General features: G+C 40.7%; 1 protein-coding gene across 1 annotated transcript in view; it reads right to left on the reverse strand.

Annotated features, from left to right (window-relative positions):
* Window positions 1–19435, reverse strand: part of IMPG2 (interphotoreceptor matrix proteoglycan 2) — a 123457-nt gene that overhangs the window by 97689 nt on the left and 6333 nt on the right. Inside the window, exon 3 of the mRNA XM_043997793.1 lies at window positions 9643–9809. Coding sequence (XP_043853728.1) covers window positions 9643–9809 — 167 coding nt within the window. The remainder of the gene's footprint in view (window positions 1–9642; window positions 9810–19435) is intronic.

Consider the following 19435-nt stretch of genomic DNA (forward strand, 5'->3'; position numbering starts at 1 on the left):
AACAAAGAGAGATGGAGAGAGAGACAGAGAAACAGAGACAGTGACAGAGGGACAATATAGACAGAAACAGGGACTGAGGCAAAAAGACAAACAGATGAGGAGAGAGAGAAACAGAGATACAGCAAGAGAGAAATGACAGACAGAAACAGAGAGACAAAGAGAGGAAAAAATACCGACAGATGGAGAGACAGAGACAGAAGGAGAGGGATGGAATGTAACCTATCTGGTCCTCAGGCAATAGCGCCAGAGAAGTCACTTGTGTACATATACTTATGTATGTATCAATACACACAATACATATAAATATATGTGTGTACAAGTATCTAGATAGACAAATACACACTCATAATACACATGGGTATACTGTGCAGTTATAGATCATATGTACATGAGTGTAACTCATAGGAATATATGTGACATATAGGTACAGAGATAGGGAACTGGATCTATTATTTCATTGATAGAAGAAGTTTCCAGGTGAGGAAACTCACTGTCCCAATGCAGCAGGAACCTTCTCTGTAACTCATACTCTTGAGGGTTATCTAGAGCCCTGAGAGATTGTGACTTGCCCACAGTCACCAGCCAGTATGTGCCAGACTTTTTTGTTCAACCATTGTCACTCTAGTCTGACTCTTTGTGACTGCTTTTGGGGTTTTTCTTGGTAAAGATACTGGAGTGGTTTGTCATTTCCTTCTCTAGCTCATTTTACATATGAAGAAACTGAGGCAAAAAGAGTTAAGTGATTTGCCCAGGGTCACACAACTGGTTAGTGTCTGAGGGTAGATTTTAACTCAGGACTTCCTGACTCCAGCTCCTATGCCACCTAGCTACTGTGTGTCAGAGGAGAGACATAAACCCAAGGTTTCCCTGCTCCCAAACCAGATTTATACAGACTATGGCAAGCTGCATGGCATATATAGATTTGCATAACTATATGTAAGTATGTGTATTGTGTGTGTATGTACATATGTATATGTGTGAATATGCTTGCACATATATAGTATGTATCTATATAAGTGGGTGTATTTGTATATACATGTATATACCATGTGTGTTATATATAGATATTTGAGTAATAATTCATGGTACATGTGGAAAGCAAGGTCTGGGTTTACTCTCCCAAATCACATCATTCCTTTGTCCCTTACTATTCTTCAATGCCTGCGATCCTCTCTCTAGAAAGCTTGATCTAGGAAGGGGGATGGGGCGGAGTGGGGTGAGGTGAGGTGCAAAACAAAAACGCTTTTATTAAGCACCACTATGTGCCACACACGGTGCACTTTACAAATATTTCATTTGATCCTCATAACAAACCTGGAAGGTGGGTGCTATTATGTTTCCCATCTTACGGTTGAGAAAACTGAGGCACAGAGCTAATAAGTATCTGGGGTCAGAATTGAACTCAAGTCGAACTGACTCTAGGACCAACATCATATCCATTGTGTTACAAAAGCTACTTCTCAATATTGTCCAAGTACAACTGCTCTGTTGGTCAGGCTTGGGCAAGAGAAGACCTCTGCTCATACTGGAGCTCACTGACCCTAGGCCCCTGGCTCCATTTGTTGCTATCTCTTGGGCCCCATTCCTCTCCCCTCCAGGAGAAGGGTGCCACATGGTTCTTCCTCTGGAGATTATACAGTATCCTGGAGAAGCCTACCTGATGCATAGGCTTCTCCCTCTAGTGACCAAGTCCAGAGTCTCTGTGTGTTGCTCTATACTACTCCCTCTGTCTAGCATCCCTTTTTAAGGGCTTAGTGCAAGAATATCATGCCTTACATGGGGAGAAATATTCAATGCCAGGACAAATGCCACATCCTTTAACCTTGTTTATCCTTAGCAAGTGTCCCCTGAACACATCATCCTCACCAGAGATGTCAAACACACAGCCAGTAGGCCACCCACAACACTCTTTAGTGTTGCCAGCCACAATGAGGGCTGCTGGCTGAATGTCTGATGCTTCTGCTCCATACATCTTTATCACCCGGCCTGTGTTATATTGACATAGAATACCAGTCTCTAAAGTGCTCTCTCTTTTCTCAAGGTCAGTACTTGGTTCACAGTCCCTTATAGTCTTACATATGCATACTGATATCTATTGATATCACCTCAAACAACCTGGCTTCCATGTTCACCAGTTCTTCAAACCACTTCATTTCAACCACCCATACTACCTACCTTCCATGACTGTTATTTTTGAAATTTCCTCTTCTGATCATAATTTCCTATACCTTCACCTCTCTTTCTAGTTCTCCCTTAATGCTCCCAAACCTATTCTTTATCCTTACCATAACCTCCAGTTCCTCCATTCCTCTCCAGCACAGTCTTGACTCTATTATTAACCAATTCAACTATACACTGTCCTACCACAGTTAACCCATTGCTGTTCCTCAATTCTAGGTCATCTCTACTATCTACTTTCTTTGTCCTACTCCCCAGCTGCCTCTGAAGGAAGTCATGAACCTCACCAACTAGGCCTTATCTAACCTTAACTGAGCCCTCACTATTACATGGTGATCATTTTATTTTTCCCTAACTGCCTATCACACTTCTTTCAGTGACTATTCCAAATCTCCACTCCTGGAGTTTCCTAGGCTTCCCCCACCCCATCTCATTTCCCCATAGATGATCTTCCTTCTTATTGCATTGAGAAACCTAAGGTCATCCATCATGTGCTCTCCCTTCTTCCCTACTCTACAACTCAAAGATCCTATGCATCCTTACCTATTCTCATTCTAGAAAAAAACTGCAAACTCCAAATCAAGGACATATACAGGTATATTCAGATGCTGCTATTGTTTCACAATTTATGGTTTTCACTTGTGTGACATTGATGTTTGGCTTGCATTATGTTGTGATGGTTATGCAGCATGTCATGTATGAAGGAAATGTGGAGGTGGAAGATGAAAAAAAGATTTGGAAGCTTCATATATGTTATGGGCTCAGGGTACCTCAGAAGTTTTCTGGGGTAAATCAAAGAACCAAAGGACAGACACACTTAAAGAGATAAGTGGCACCGGATTAGCTCCAGGACCACCACCCTTCATTCCAGTCTCCCCCATCCCTTCAGAAGATAAGATTAGGTGTGATTGCTCCCTTTGTGGTGTGAGGGGGAGAGAGATGGCTTGAGAGATTGGGAGCCTCCTCTTACCCAATTTCCCCCAGCCACCACCAGTGGGCGAATGGTCCTCCCCCAGTGAGGGAACTTTCCACAGTCAGATGATCACCTCGTGGGACCACAATTGGTCCTCTATAAAAGTATCTGCCTGTCTCCTGCTCGGGGAGAAAGGTATCTTAGAGAGCCACACCTCTGTGCCATGCCTTCTCCCCATGAGAAGAAGTCCAAGGACTTCTCTCTTGGTTTCCTTTCTCTAACCCCTAAATAAACTATTATTTTATTCTAATTGGATTTGTGTGCAAGAGGGTGTGATTCTTTAAAGAGGAATTCCTAAGAACCCCTGCCAAATGCCCCATCTATTTCTGCCATAACAGTATACCTCAACCAAGACTTCAATAAAAACAAAGAATAAGCCTTACATGCCATTGAGTGTGCTAGTTAAACATTAAGGAGAATGAGAGACAAGGGTAAAGGAGGAATAGTCATGGATATCTGAGGCTACAGAAACATGCAATGACCCACAGTTCTCCGGAAACTATTTGAAAGGGGTCAGGAAATAGGCTCAGGATTAGTTTCAAACAATTTGTTTTTGTTGTTGTTGTTCAGTCATTTCAGGCATGTCTGACCCTTCAGGACCCCATTTGGGGTTTTCTTGGCAAAGATACTGAAATGGTTTGTCATTTCTTTATCCAGCTTATTTGACAGTTGAAGAAACTGAGGCAAATGTGGCTAACTGACTTGCCCAGGGTCACACAACTAGTAAGTCTCTGAAGCTGGATTTGAAATTAGGTGTGTTGAGAGGTATGGGGACTAAGAGTCAACATTTAGGATAAGAGCATTTGGTTTGAGAGGAATCTTGTTGGAGAGAGATTGTGGTGACTTAGAAAGAATGAATAGAAAATGAATTTAGTGTCAGTCCAGGAAGTATACACAGGAAACAATGACTGAGTTGGTTAGTTATTGTATAAGTGTACATCTGGCGAGTCTTGCCTGTGTGTTGAGACCTGATCTCAGAGGAACTAAGTACAGGGGTTAAACAGAGACCTGAATCCTTATATCCCCTCTATAGCAAGATCTACCAGCCATATGTGTGTGTGTGTATGTGTGTGTGTGTGTGTGTGTGTGTGTATGTATGTGTGTATCAGTGATAAAGCTGTAAGGTGACATCTGGTCCAACACTTTTCATCTAAATTGCGTATTTCTGAACTCCTCCTAGCCTTTTTTGTCTAAATTGTGTGTTTTTGAGATCTTCCTGGTTTATTTGGGGAAGAGAGTGTGCCCAGGGGAACATAAAGTGACCCAGGACATGGAACCACACTTTTGTGACCACATTACAACTGACAACTAATTAAGGACTTGCTAATATTAGTGTAGTAAACCTGTTGAAAAGGGACTAAATCAGCTGAATAACATATAGTTTGTTATGTCTTTCTATTACATTCTGAAATCACAGGTCCAGTAAAAAACAAAAACAAAAAATAATTGATTGTGTACCTGTCTCTGTATTGAAGCTTGCCAGGTAGATTTGGAGGACCTCATACCATCTGACTTGATCATTTTTTTTTAAGTTAAAAATATTTTTAAAACATCAGTGTCGGGGGCAGCTAGATGGCGCAGTGGATAGAGCACTGGATTCAGGAGTACCTGAGTTCAAATCTGGCCTCAGACACTTAACACTTACTAGCTGTGTGACCCTGGGCAAGTCGCTTAACCCCAATTGCCTCACTAAAACAAAACAAAACAAAACAAAACATCAGTGTTCCAGGTTTCAATATGGAAAAAAAAATCACTAGTGACATATTAATTAGAATGATAGAAAACAAAGTTGGGAGGGAAAATTCCACTTCAATCTCATTTCTCTGTCATGTTCCAGGTTCAAGGAGCACCCTCCCCCAAATGACAGGGGCTCTGAAAATCATCTTCACTTGACCACGGACTGAGCAGTCATTGTGGGATTGTTGTTAGACTTGAGTAGGAAAGCCAAAGGAGAGAACTGATTTCTGCATAAAGGTTTCTCTGCCTACCTTCTATACTGTGGACCCTCATAATTCAAGCTGTGAAATGTGCCTTCAAGAAATGAAAAAGGAGGCAGCTAGGTGGCGCAGTGGATAAAGCACCGGCCCTGGATTCAAGAGGACCTGAGTTCAAATCCGACCTCAGACATTTGACACTTACTAGCTGTGTGACCCTAGGCATGTCACTTAACCCCCATTGCCCCACAAAACAAAAACAAAAACAAAAACAAAGAAATGAAAAGGAGGGGGCAGCTAGGTGGTGCAGTGGATAAAGCACCAGCCTTGGATTCAGGAGGACCTGAGTTCAAATCCAGCCTCAGACACTTGACACTTACTAGCTGTGTGACCCTAGGCAAGTCACTTAAGCCTCTGCCAAAAAGAAAAAAGAAAAAGAAATGAAAAGGAGTTCAGTTAACTTTGTCTTAAGGAAAGATTTCTGAGATAGAAGCATCTCAGTACCCCAAAATCCTGTGTATACAGGGTCAAACACTAGAAACTTAAGGGGCTTTACAAACAACTTATCGCTTTCATGGAATCCCTTCCCTTTTGGTGATATCATCTGACTTGATCTTGCCAAAAGGCGTTGTGTATCTTTTCTTCTATGAGGGCTAAGAAGCTCAGAGAGAGCATCTACATTCATTAGCAGCTTCAATGTGGCCCAGCAAGAAAAGTCCAATGGTATCCTGGAAAAGATATCTTCACTGCTCTCCCCATTCTTTCCAGGGGTGTACTTCTGTACTTTTGCCCCCAATATTATATCTCTAAATGGGCTTGTTTTCTCTCTCTCTCTCACTAGCTTTAACCCTATTAATCTTCGGTTGTAGCTTTGCCAACTCTGATGTGTGAGAATTACTGTTGAAACCAAGTTCTTCAGGGTCAGAAGCTATGGTTATCTGATTGAGCTAATTCCCATGCTGATTAACAATGATTTGTTATTTGCATATTTACAATGACTTGCATATTGCATATTTGCTTTTGAGCTAAGATTTCCCCAGTGAGATCAATATTTTCCTTCTGCACTCCCCATAAATTCACACTTCTGTTTTGAATGAAGAATCTGTCAGTGTGAAATGTTCAGTATAATCTAAGATACACTGCTGCCAAAGCTAAAAAATTAAAATTAAAAAAAAAACCTATGTTCACAAGACTATTGACATATATGTAAACAGAGCACATGGCCTTGAGAAAAGAAGCTCTGGGGGGCAGATAGATGGTGCAGTGGATAAAGCACAGGCCCTGGATTCAGAGAACCTGAGTTCAAATCCGGACTCAGACACTTGACACTTACTAGCTGTGTGACCCTGGGCAAGTCACTTAACCCTCATTGCCCCGCCCAAAAAAAAAAAAAAAAGCACATGATGATTGATTAAAAGGGAGGGCTTCCACTTGTGGAGGGTAGAGAGTTGGAGAGTGAGTTAGTGGGAAGTGATAGTGAGAAAAGAAGTTCTATTTAGGGAGAGAATGCCCTGAGTCTCACTAACACGATAGCTTGTATGTAGTAAATACTTGACACATATTTATAGAATTGAATATTGAGGGGAAAGTAGCAACCTGAAAAAATTCAAATGATTCTTCTAGAATGAGGTAGTATGCTTCCTACTCATTCATTCTAATAATTCCCTCCTACTTTTCTAATTCATCAGCTCTGGTCTAATCTTATTTCCCTTCCAACTCAACCTTGGCCATTTCAGTAATGCCCTTTTATCCACATTTGAACCCAATCTCCCCTTGACCTTCTTTCTACTCTTCCTGCTTGACTGATGCACAACCCTGAGTAGTGCCTGCCCTTTGTCTCCACAGTTCCTATTCCCGTGAAATTCAAATGGTTCTGTAGAATGTCATGAAGCCCTGATTAGTTCCACAACCAATGTATGCTATCCTTCCTGTCCCTATATTGTCAGTCTGAGGGTTTGCACAGGAGCTGAGGGTCCCTCCTTTTTTCATGGAGACCTAAATACAGATCAAACTCTATTATTTTTAGGGGTAAGTCCAGAGATGAGATATGAGCTGAACTGAGCCTTATTTGCTGAGTCTCCTCTATACTGTAGGAGCTAACACATACAGCAAAGAACAATGAACACATTCATGATTCATCTCCTGATTTGAAATGAAATAAACTGTTCTTATAATGATTTTGTTGGTATTAGAAACTCCCTGTGAAGGCATTCCCTCTGCCAGTGCAGATCAACACTTGTCAGCAAATTCATCTTTGAAAGTTGCTGAGGAGGGGGTAGCTAGGTGGCGTAGGGGATAAGACACTGGCCCTGGACTCAGGAGGACCTGAGTTTGAATCTGGCCTCAGATACTTGATACTTACTGGCTGTGTGACCATGAGTAAGTCACTTAACCCTCATTGCCCTGCACAAAAAAAAAGAGAGAGAAAGAGAGACAGAGAGAGAGGAAGAAAGGAAGAAAGAAAGAAAGAAAGAAAGAAAGAAAGAAAGAAAGAAAGAAAGAAAGAAAGAAAGAAAGAAAGAAAGAAAGAAAGAAAGGAAGGAAGGAAGGAAGGAAGGAAGGAAGGAAGGAAGGAAGGAAGGAAGGAAGGAAGGAAGGAAGAAAGGAAGAAAGGAAGGAAGGAAGGAAGGAAGGAAGGAAGGAAGGAAGGAAGGAAGGAAGGAAGGAAGGAAGGAAGGAAGGAAGGAAGGAAGGAAGGAAGGAAGGAAGGAAGGAAGGAAGGAAGGAAGGAAGGAAGGAAGGAAGGAAGGAAGGAAGAAAAGTTTCTGAGGAAATTAAAATTACTCTGAGGTACCACCTCATACCTATCCAATTAGCTAATATGACAAAAAAAAGAGAGAGAGAGAGAGAATGATAAATGTTGGAGAAGATGTGGGAAAATTGGAACACTAATACAATGTTGGTAGTGCTGTGAATTAATCCATCCATTCTGGAGAGCAATTTGGAACCACGCCCAAAAGGCTTTAAAACTGTGCATACCCTTTGACCCAGCAATATCACAACTAGGTCTGTATCCCAAAGAGATCATGGAAAAGGGGAAAGGACCCTCATGTACAAAAATATTTATAGATTCTCTTTTTGTGGTAGCAAAGAATTGGAAATTGAGGGGATGTCCATCAACTGGGAAATGTCTCAACAAGTTGTGGTATACAAATGTAATAGAATACTATTGTGCTATAAGAAATGATAAGCAGATGGATTTCAGAAAAACCTGAAAAGACATGAAGTGATGCTGAGTGAAATGAGTAGAACCAAGAGAACACTGTACACAGTATCAACAACATTTTGTTATGATCAACTATGATGGACTTGGCTCTTCCCAGCAACGCAATGATCAAAGACGATGCCAAAAGACTTATGGTGGAAAATGCTCTCCACATTCAGAAAAAGAACTATGGAGTCAGAATGCAGACCAAAGCAGACTATTTTCACTTTTGTTGTTGCTTTTTTTGCTATTGTTCTTGTTTATTTTTTTCTTGCATTTTCTTTCCTTTTGTTCTGATTAATGTGGAAATATGTTTAACATGACTGTAATGTATAACCTATATCAAATTACTTATTGGCTTCAGGAGTGAAGAGGGAAGAGAGGGTGGGAGAAAAATTTGGAATTCAAAAAATATCATTACATGTAATTGAGAAAAATTAAAATTAATTATATTTTTTAAGAAGTTGCTGAAGGCAGTAAGAGATTACATAGCTTGTCCAAGGGTCCCACAGTCAAAATATGCCAGAAGTAGTGTTTCCTAGGGCTTCCTGATTCTGCCTCCATTATATAAATATTAATACAGGAAATGATGTTTGTATTTCACAAGTACTTCTAAATTTCACAAGTCTTAAATGTTAAATACAGTCAGACTCGGTCATTTGAAAACCCCTTTGGTGAATCAATAATGATTTAGAGAAAGCAAGGTGGCACAGTGGATAGAGCACTGGGCCTCGAGTCAGGAAGATCTGAGTTCAAATCCAGCCTCAGACACTTACTAGCTGTGTGACTGGGCAAGTCACTTCAACTGTATTTGCCTCAGTTTCCTCATTTATTAAACGGAGATAACAGGATCTACCTCCCAAGGTTGTTATGAGGATCAAATGAGATAATAATTGTAAAGTGTTTGGCAAAGTGCCTGGAACACAGTAGTTGCTATATAAATGCTTATTCCCTCCCTCCCCAATAAAGCTAGCTAAATTCTACTGCTACTGTTATTGAGTCATGTCCAATTCTCCATGACCCCATGGACCACAGCACGCTATAATACTGTCCATGAGGCATTCTTGGCAAGGATATGGTAGTGGTTTGCCTTTTCCTTCTCCGGTGGATTAAGGCAAACAGGGGTTAAGTGACTGGCCCAGGATCATGCAGGTAGTAAGTGTCTGAATCATGATTTGAACTCAGGTCTCCCTGACTCAACACCCAGTGCTCTATCCACTGAGCCACTTGGCTAAATTCACATTTGGCTTTTAGAATTGGTGAATAAAGAAAGCAAGACTACAAGAATTTCCTGGCTGCTTATGAATGCTCCCAAAGTGGTTCAGAAACTTCCACCTGTCTTCAGGACCTACCTTTACAATCAGGCTCTGGTGTTCTTCAGACTGACTAAAGTTGGCGCCCATTTCAAATATACTTATAGTTCCATCCTCACAGAGACTCATCCAGTGCCGATACTCCTCATGACGTGGAAGCCGATCCCAAAAGGTCTTGAAGACTTCCCAGACAGCTTCCTGACACACTGGGGAAAGGACAAAGTGAAGATTATGAAAAGCTGAAGGAAGAGTTACAGGCTCCTTCAAGGGATCATGAGACTGTTGTAGGCCAATTGCCTTGTTTTCACCTTGAGACACAATTCTTCTCCAGTGCATGATTTTAGAATCGCAGTTCTCTATGGAATGATTTTAGAATCGTCCATCTATGGTCTCTACCTTCTCAGATTACCTTTATCTATGAGGTATGTATTTTGTATATACTATCTCTCCCTCTCCCCCATTAGGAGGTGATCACCTTGAGAACAGGGATGTTTTTGCCTTATTTGTATCTTCAACCCTTAGCCCAGTTTCTGGCACATCATAAGCACTGAATACATGTTTGTTTGCTTATTGCCTGGCTGAATGAACTGTTTTATTCACTAAAGACCTTTTATAGATCAGGGTAGAATTTTGTATTAAGTTTTGTGTTGTTTAAAAATCTAAATGTGGGTTCTAATCTGTTCCCCCAGTTTTGGGGGAAACTGGCTGTAATCACTAATAAATTTACCAAGAGTTTAGGCTTTTAAGGATTTATTAAATTCCATTATTTTAACAGTTTGTACTCATTCTCTTCCATCCTATAATGGTTTGATGTATCTTAATGAACAAGGTGGCGTGTTGTTGTTTTTCATTTCTCAAAATATAAAGGTAGGGTGAGGCTTGAAAAATGCTGCACTTACCCATTGTACTGATATCATCATGATAGTAATGTATTGTTCACAGGGCTCTTCATGATGTAAGTTGCTTAACTTCACCTATTAGTATAAGTTAACTTTACCTATGAGCAGCAATATTTGCAGGAAGCTCCATGCTTGTGAATTTTTTTTAGATTATTTGACAAAAAGTGGTTAAAATACAAGTTCTTTCTACCTGTAATGTTTTGGTACAATTATACTGCAGAAGTCCCTCCCCAAATTTGTAGTTTATACCTCGTGATAAAAGAAACCCATTCAGAGGCAAAAAGCTGGGAGACAATTTTTATAGCCAGTACTTCTGAAAAAGGCCTCATTTCTAAAATATATGGGGGCAGAGCCAAGATGGCGGAGGAAAGACATTAAACGCACAGAGCTCCTGATACAATCACCCCAAAAATAGCAATAAAAGAACACTTGGAGCAGAAAAACACATAAAAATACAAGCGGAGAGTTTTCTCCAGCTATAGATAGATTTCAGGGGACCATGCTAGGACATAAGCAAAGCCTAACCCTGCAATGAGGCCCACACACCAGACACCCGCCCAAGGAATTTGCCCCAGAGCCTCTGAATCAGTTGCATCACCGGCATCTTCTAGAACTGAGCATGCAGTCAGTTGAACGACTGGGGAGGGGGGGGCGGCGGGAAGTGCAGGGGTACCAGTGGACTGAGGAGAAGAATTCAACTGTCCCCCCCCCAGCAAGGAACCAGGAAGAAATCCTGAATGGCAGGAGGCCCAGGTGGGGGAGGGGAACAGGGGAACAGGCTCAGCGAAGCTAAGAATCACAGAAAGCTTTCCTGGTTGGTTGTTTAGTAAGTAGGCTTGAGGTTATCTCTGGACCAGAGAACAGGCCAGGTGAGATTAAAACCTGCCCCCCCTCAAATCAAAACACTTGGGACCCTCTGAAGCTGGAAATAGGAGTGGAGCCTAGAAGCAGCCCCACCGCAGTGGAGAGTTTAAAATCAAATAAAATCGAGGCCAGGCAGGCTGAGAAGAAGCCCAATCACCCCCCACCCCCACCCTGGGCCACGCTGTAGCTCGAACAGTGTGTCCTGGAAGCAGCACAACACTTTAAAAAGGAGTTAAAAGCCAAGAAATGGTAAGCCAGGATGAGTAGGCAGAGAAAGCAGAAGACCATCGAAAACTTCTTTGGGGGGAAGGTAGACCACAATACAACCTCTGAAGAAGAAGATAATAACAGGGTCAAAGCTCCAAAATCCAAAGCTTCCAAGAAAACGATGAACTGGTCTCAGGCCATGGAAGCTCTCAAAAGCGACTGTGAAGAGAAAGTAGGAGAAATAGAAGGAAAATGTAGAGAAAGGGAGGAAGGAATGGAAAGAGAAATGAGAGCAATTCAAGAGAGTCATGAGAAAAAAATCAACATTTTGAAAAGCCAAATGGAAAAGGAGATTAAAAAACTGTCTGATGAGGGGCAGCTAGGTGGGAGCACCGGCCCTGGATTCAAGAGGACCTGAGTTCAAATACGACCTCAGACACTTGACACTTACTAGCTGTGTGACCCTGGGCAAGTCACTTAACCCCAATTGCCTCACCAAAAAAAAAAAGTTGAAAAAAAAAAAAACAACCCAACTGTCTGATGAAAATAATTGCCTAAGAATTAGGATTAGGATTGAACAAATGGAAGCTAGTGATCTTATGAGAAACCAAGACACAGTAAAACAAATCCAATTGAATGGAAAAATAGAGGGCAATGTTAAATATCTCCTTGGAAAAACAGCTGACCTGGAAAATAAATCTAGGAGAGATAATTTGAAAATCAATGGACTCCCTGAAAACCATGACCAAAACAAAAGCTTAGACACCATCCTCAAAGAGATTGTGAGGGAAAATTGCCCTGATATTCTAGAAGCAGAAGCTAAAATAGAAATTGAAAGAATCCATCAATCACCTCCTGAAAGAAATCCCAAAAGGAAAATCTCCAGGAATATTATAGCCAAATTCCAGAACTCCCAGGTCAAGGAAAAAATATTGCAAGCAGCTAGAAAAAAGGAATTCAAAAACTGTGGAGCTCCAGTAAGGATAAAGCAAGATCTAGCAGTTTCTACATTAAAGGACTGAAGGCCATGGAATATGATATCCCAGGGGGCAAAGGAACTAGGACTACAGCCAAAAATCACAAACCCATCATAATCTTTTAGAGGGAAAAAATGGGATTTCAATAAAAAAGAGGTCTTTCAGGCATTTGTGACAAAAAGACCTGAAATGAATAGAAAATTTGACTTTCAAATACAAGACCCTGGAGAAACATAAAAAGGTAAACAGGAAAAAGACTTCATGAGGGATATTAAAAGATCAAACTGTTTACATTCCTACATGGGAAGATAATACTTTGAACTCATAAGAACTATCTCAGTAAAGAACTCACAGAAGACATAGGTCTGAACTGAATATGAAGGGATGATATCTGTAAAGCATTTATGTTTTGTTCTTTGTGGGGCAGACAAGGTGGGGTGTCTTATGTCTGGGGCCAGATTTGGGCTTGGGGCCTCCTGGGTCCAGGGATGGTGTTTTGTCCATTGTACCACCTAACCTATGATGACATCTTTAAAATAGGGTGTAGGAGGAATAGACTGGGGGAGGGGGAAGAGGAGAGATGATCTGAGGAGAGGTAATTCACATGAAGGAAACAAGAAAAAAAACTTCTGGACGGGAGGGGAAGAGGGGGAAGGAGTTGGGGAGTGAGTGAACCTTAATATCATCAGAATTGGCTCAAAGAAGGACTAACATACATACTCAAGTAGGTATAGTAATATAATTTTGCCCTGAGGGAGAGGAGGGAGATAAGGTGGCGGGGGTGGGGGGGGGAGAAAGGAGGGAAGGGCAGATTGGGGGACAGCAGTAAAAAGCAAAACACTTTCGAGTAAGGTGAAGATGTTCTGCATTACTGCACAAGTATGACATACTGAATTGCTTGATGTCATTGGGAAGGTTGAGGAGGGAGGAAGAAAAATTTAGAACTCAGAATTACCTCAAAGACCTTAATGTCATCAGAGTGGGCTCATGAAGGGAATAACCATACCCAATTGGGAGGAGTAATCTATTTAACCCTACAGGAAAGTAGGAGGGGAAGAGGATAAGGAAGGAAGGGTGAAAAAAGGGAGTGCAGAGTCAGGGAGAGGATAGTCAGAAGTAAAACACTTTTGAGGAGGAAGAGGTAAAAAGAAGATAGAAAATAGAGTAAATATCTTGCGAAGGGAATAGGATGGAGGGAAATAGTTATGATGCTTGATTATAATGGCAAAACATATGGTACCTACTTTGCTGGGCTATTATGAAGAAAATTCTCTGTCAATTTTAAGGTACTATATACAGGTTATGAGGAACAGGATACTATCAGAAAAACCTGGAAAGACCTACATGCACTGAAGCAGAGTGAAATGTACTGTATACAAAATAACAGCAATAGTGTAAGAGGATCTGCTGGGAAGCATGTGGTTATTTTCAGCAAGACAATGATCCAACTGATAGTATCTGAAAACAGATGGAAACACATTTTTTAAAATTTTATTTTATTTTTCCTCTTTGACAATTTCTTAATCTGAAGTTTGGGGGGGTTTTACTGCTTTCTCTCACAACCTAGCTAATGTGGGAATGTTTTCCATGTTATACTCATGTAAAACTTATTTTGAATTGCTGGAGTTCTTGTGGGTGGGGGGTGGAAAGGGAGGGAGGAAGAGAAGTTGTAACACAAAGTTTAAAAAAATTGATGTTAAAATTTGTTTTTACATATATTTTGGAAAATAAAATTCTATTTAAAATATATTGGGAACTAAATCAAATTTATAAGAATCCAAGTCATTCCCCAATTGAGAAATGGTCAGAGGATGTGAACAGGCAGTTTTCTGAGGAAGAAATCAAACTATCTGTAAAAAAAAGAAATTAACTTAGCCTAATCTATAAATTTTATAACTGTGGTGTATATGAAAAATTATATATATGAAAAATTATATCTGGGCCACAAGTCCCATTTGGGTCGCCATTCAAATATAAGAATTATTTTAACTAACTTGGGGCCAATCTGTGGACTTTTGACTGGCTGGCTATCTGACTGCTATTAATTTCCTAAGCCAGTCTGTTAGGGCTGTTTAAATTTTGCACCACACTGCTTCTTCCAAATTGATAAGCAAATACCTCTCTGTAAATAACAGCACAAGGATTTATTTGGATGAATAAACTTAGGGATAAAGGCAACAAAAGAAGTTGGATAACAAAATTAAAATAAGACCTGTCAGCTTTTAAAACTTTCTGCCACCTCTCGCCTATGGGTGTGCTGCTGTGGCCTGCAGCCACGCCTTGCTCGGACAGATTCGCCTTCAGTCTTCTCCAACTCTTTCAGTCCCATGCTTCTTTTAACTCAAAAGCCCCCTGCTTCACTGCTCTGCTCCTTTCTTCTAACTCCAAACCCCCTTCATTTTGTCGACCTCCCTGAAAAGCCTCTTAGTATCCTCCTTCCCCTGGCGTCTCTCTACCTTCTCACTAGTTCTTTCTCCATTCCCTTCTCTATACCGTAGTAACAACCCCTGAAAAGCCCCTAACTCCGTCGTCTTGTGAACCCCCAGCATCTCTGCCTTCCAGGCTATATATCCCTTCTCTCCCCTCAAACCTCGAGCTCACCATGCCCCCACACACACCAAGTTAATTCGCTGGCTAGCACCTCGGCCAGGGGCTCAAGTGAGCCTGGGCCTAGCCCAGGGCCACTGCCAGGGCTAGGCAGGGATCTCCAGGATCTCCTGGGTAGATCCCCTCAAGGCGGAGGGAGCTGGGGCTTTCCCCAGCTGTCCAGCCCAGACAGCGCCCCCTAAGGCTCCAAGGCCCACAGGGCTTCTCAGCTCAGGCCAGGCCACTGAAGCAGAGGGGGAGGGGCACCAGTGTGTCTTACACAGAGAAAAACCCCGAGGGCCTAAGGCTTTTTAATCTCAGCCCAAAGGCAGGGTCCCCAAATTACAATAAATTTCCACATATCTATTGCCATATGAAAAAATGTTCTAAATCACTATTGATTAGAGAGATGCAAATTAAAACAACTCTGAGGTACCACCTGACACCTATCAGATTGGCTAATATGACAAAAAAGGAAAATAATAAATGTTGGAGAAGCTGTGGAAAAATTGGAACAATAATGCATTGTTGGTGGAGTTGTGAACTGATCCAACCATTCTGGAGAACAATTTGGAATTATGCCCAAAGGGCTATAAAGCTATGCATACCCTTTGACCCAGCAATACCACTATTGGTTCTTTTTCCTAAAGAGATCATAAAAAAGGGAAAAGGACCCACATGTACAAAAATATTTATAGCTGCTCTTTTTTGTGGTGGCAAGGAATTGGACATTGAGGGGCTGCCCATCAATTGGGGAATAGCTGGACAAATTGTGGTATATGAATGTAATGGAATTCTATTGTGCTGTAAGAAACAATGAGCAGGGGGCAGCTAGATGGCGCAGTGAATAGAGCACCGGCCCTGGAGTCGGTAGTACTTGAGTTCAAATCCGGCCTCAGACACTTCACACTTACTAGCTGTGTGACCCTGGGCAAGTCACTTGGCCCCCATTGCCTCACTAAAAAAAAAACAATTAATAATAATAAGAAACAATGAGCAGGCACATTTCAGAGAAACCTGGAAGGACTTGCATGAACTGATGATGAGTGAGATGAGCAGAACCAGGAGAACATTGTACATAGTATCATCAACATTATGTGTTGCTCAGCTGTAATAGACTTGATTCTTCTTGGCAATGCAGTAATCCAGGATAGTTCCAGGGGACTCATGATGGAAAATGCTCTCCAAATCCAGAAAAAAAACAACTGTGGAATATGGATGCAGATTGAACCATACTATTTCTTTTGGTTTTGGTGCTGCTGTTTTTGTTTTTTGAGGTTTTTCCTTTTTGCTCTTATTCTTCTCTTATAACATTACTAATGCAGAAATATGTTTAATGTTATTGTACATATATAACCTATATCAGATTACTTGCTGTCTTGGGGAAGGGGGAAGGGAAGAGAGAGAGGAAGAAAAATTTGAAACTAGAAATCTTATAAAAACAAATGTTGAAAATTATCTCCACATGTAACTGGAAAATAATAAAATACTTTTATAATTTAAAAAAAAGAAACCCATTCAAAATTTTCTTCAGGAAAGCTAAAATTATTTTATAAGATCAAAGTGACTGAATACTCATTGCTAGAATCCCAACAGACCTAATCAGAAAAAGTGAAGATGGGATAGGTCAGAATTGGGTTGCTTTACATTATAAGAAGTAGCATTTGGGTCTTGAAAAAGAAAGCTCTCCTGCATATAAATCAAAAGCATTTTAGTTTATTTGAAACAGCTAGGCTTTTAAAAGGTCAAATTCTAAAAAGGAGAAAGGGGAGGTACAATCTTCTGCTTGATCTATATAGAATATTACTGAACACTCTTGGCATTCCATAACTAGCACTCAGACAAACCTCAGTAGATCATGAGAGAGATAAAAAATATATTGAGTAGAGGGGCAGCTAGGTGACACAGTGGATAGAGCATTGGCCCTGGGGTCAAGAAGACCTAAGTTTAAATCTGGCCTCAAACACTTGAAACTTACTAGCTATGTGACCATGGACCTCCCCAAAAACAAAGAAAGAATGAAAGAAAAATCAATGTGAAAACGTTTATACATGTAAATTGGGGGAAATTCTAAATAAATAAATTTTAAAAATAAAAAATATAGGGCAGCTAGGTGGCACAGTGGATAGAGCACCGGCCCTGGATTCAGGAGTACCTGAGTTCAAATCGACAAAATGAAGGTCACACATGGCTGTGTGACCCATGGCAAGTCACCTAACCTCAATTGCCTCACCAAAAAAAATATATGTATATGTATATAATATATATATATATATATAGAGAGAGAGAGAGAGAGAGAGAGAGAGAGAGTAGAATTTGAAGACCCATGTAGAATCATAAAATGTTAGCTTTGGAGGAGGTCTTAGAGATAATATAGTCTAACCCCTGGGTTTTATAGCTTGCTAGGGGGTGTAATTAAGCCATTTTCAAAGAATGCAGAGGATCACTCACTATAAATGGAAAATAATGGAAGATTGAAACTAAACATACCAGAAGCTAGTCACCAAAATTCATCCTGGAACGTACTTACTTTGAGTTATACAACTATCCACTCAAAAGAATGTGTGTATGAGGGGCAGCTAGGTGGCTCAGTGGATAAGGCACCAGCTTTGGATTCAGGAAGACCTGAGTTCAAACTTAGCCTCAGACACTTACTAGCTGTGTGACCCTGGGCAAGTCACTTAACCCCCATTGCCCTGCAAAGAAAAAAAGAAGAATGTGTACGTGCATGCAAGCGTGCGCACACACACACACACAAAACATACACACACATATACATATACACATAACCATCATCATCATAGGAAAGGAGACTAAGAGCTGATACAAATATTTGTTGTGTTTCTATTTGATTTGAAGAGTAAAGGAAATGTCAGAATCCAGCAGAATGAAGTAGGGGAAAAGGAAAGGCAAGTGTTATGTTATAGAATAGCTCCCAGCTCTTCTTTCTGCCTTCTCCTACCTCCAAACTGTTTGCCTCAGGTTCCTCCTCTATAAAAGGAGCTGGAGAAGGGATTGGCAAACCACTCCAGTATTTTCACCAAGAAAACCCCAAATGACATCACAAAGAGTTGGACACGACTGAAAAACGACTGAACAACAAGAAGCCATATGACACTGGGCCAGCCAATTAACCTCTCTCTGCTGCAATGTCCTCCTCTGTAACCTGAGAATGATAATAACTTCTACTTCCCAGAGTTGTTGTGAGGATGAAATGAGATACCATTTATAAAATGCATTGCAAACCTTAAAGTACTATTTAAATGCTAGCTATTATTGTTGTTGTTGTTGTTGCAATATCTTTAAAGGATTTATCAGCCTGGCTTTCCACATGACAACTAGTTGATAGTACGACCCTAAGGAATGGAATATTCCTGTAAGTTTTCACAGGGTGAGGTAGAAGGGAAAGTTTTGAGCACAAGGAAGGGAGGTCTGGTAGAACACCAAAAGAGGATCCCAGATGTTAGAGATTTGGACAATGACACTGGACAGAGATAAGAGATAATAAAGTAGTAAGAAATGGACAGAAAAGGTATCATTATTGAGGGAAATCTGTACAGGAAATGGGAATGGAAGGGACTTAAGGCAAATGTCACCTACTTCACTAGGATAGGTCATTTTACAGAATCCTACCAATTTAATCAAGATTCCACCCTTGTGAATTATATATTCATGTTTGTGGAGCAACATGCATGAAACTTTACTCTCCAGGGGTGATTTCTTCCTACAAAAATCATACATCTATTAAAAAGCCTATCTTATAGGAATGGTGAGGCCAATAGCATAAATAGAATAGTGCTGGAAACTGATGGGGGAAGGGCAGGCTTCCTAGTCATTTGCTGAAGTAGGAAAAGCTGGGATTTGCTGTAGATTTAATCTCGTTATTGCAGCTTAGACTATGTATCATGTCCAGTAACCAGAAGTCCAGTGTCATGTAAGATCTATGTGAGGACAGCAGAGTGCCTAAGTTTCTCTTTCATAACCTATTTTCAGCTGAAGCTAAGTCAGCACCTTCACAATTCCAGGTAATTTGTAGTAGACTCCATAGCAACATGATTGTGATTTTTAATGGAGACTGAAGTCCAAATCCCAAGAGTAATCAATCAATAATAAAAACCAGGACAGTTATCATTGAGGTTCTTAAGTATATATAATTAAAACTCCTTGAGCAATAGTCATTTTGCAAACTCTGATGTTAGCATCCTTCTGAAGTAGAACAGTTTTCAAAAAACTACCCATAACCAACAAGAGTTTGCACGACAACTATGTATGAAAGAAAAAAATCATAAAGTAGAACTC

The sequence above is a fragment of the Dromiciops gliroides genome, chromosome 3 (assembly GCF_019393635.1).
Source record: "Dromiciops gliroides isolate mDroGli1 chromosome 3, mDroGli1.pri, whole genome shotgun sequence".
Classification (NCBI taxonomy): Eukaryota; Metazoa; Chordata; class Mammalia; order Microbiotheria; family Microbiotheriidae; genus Dromiciops; species Dromiciops gliroides.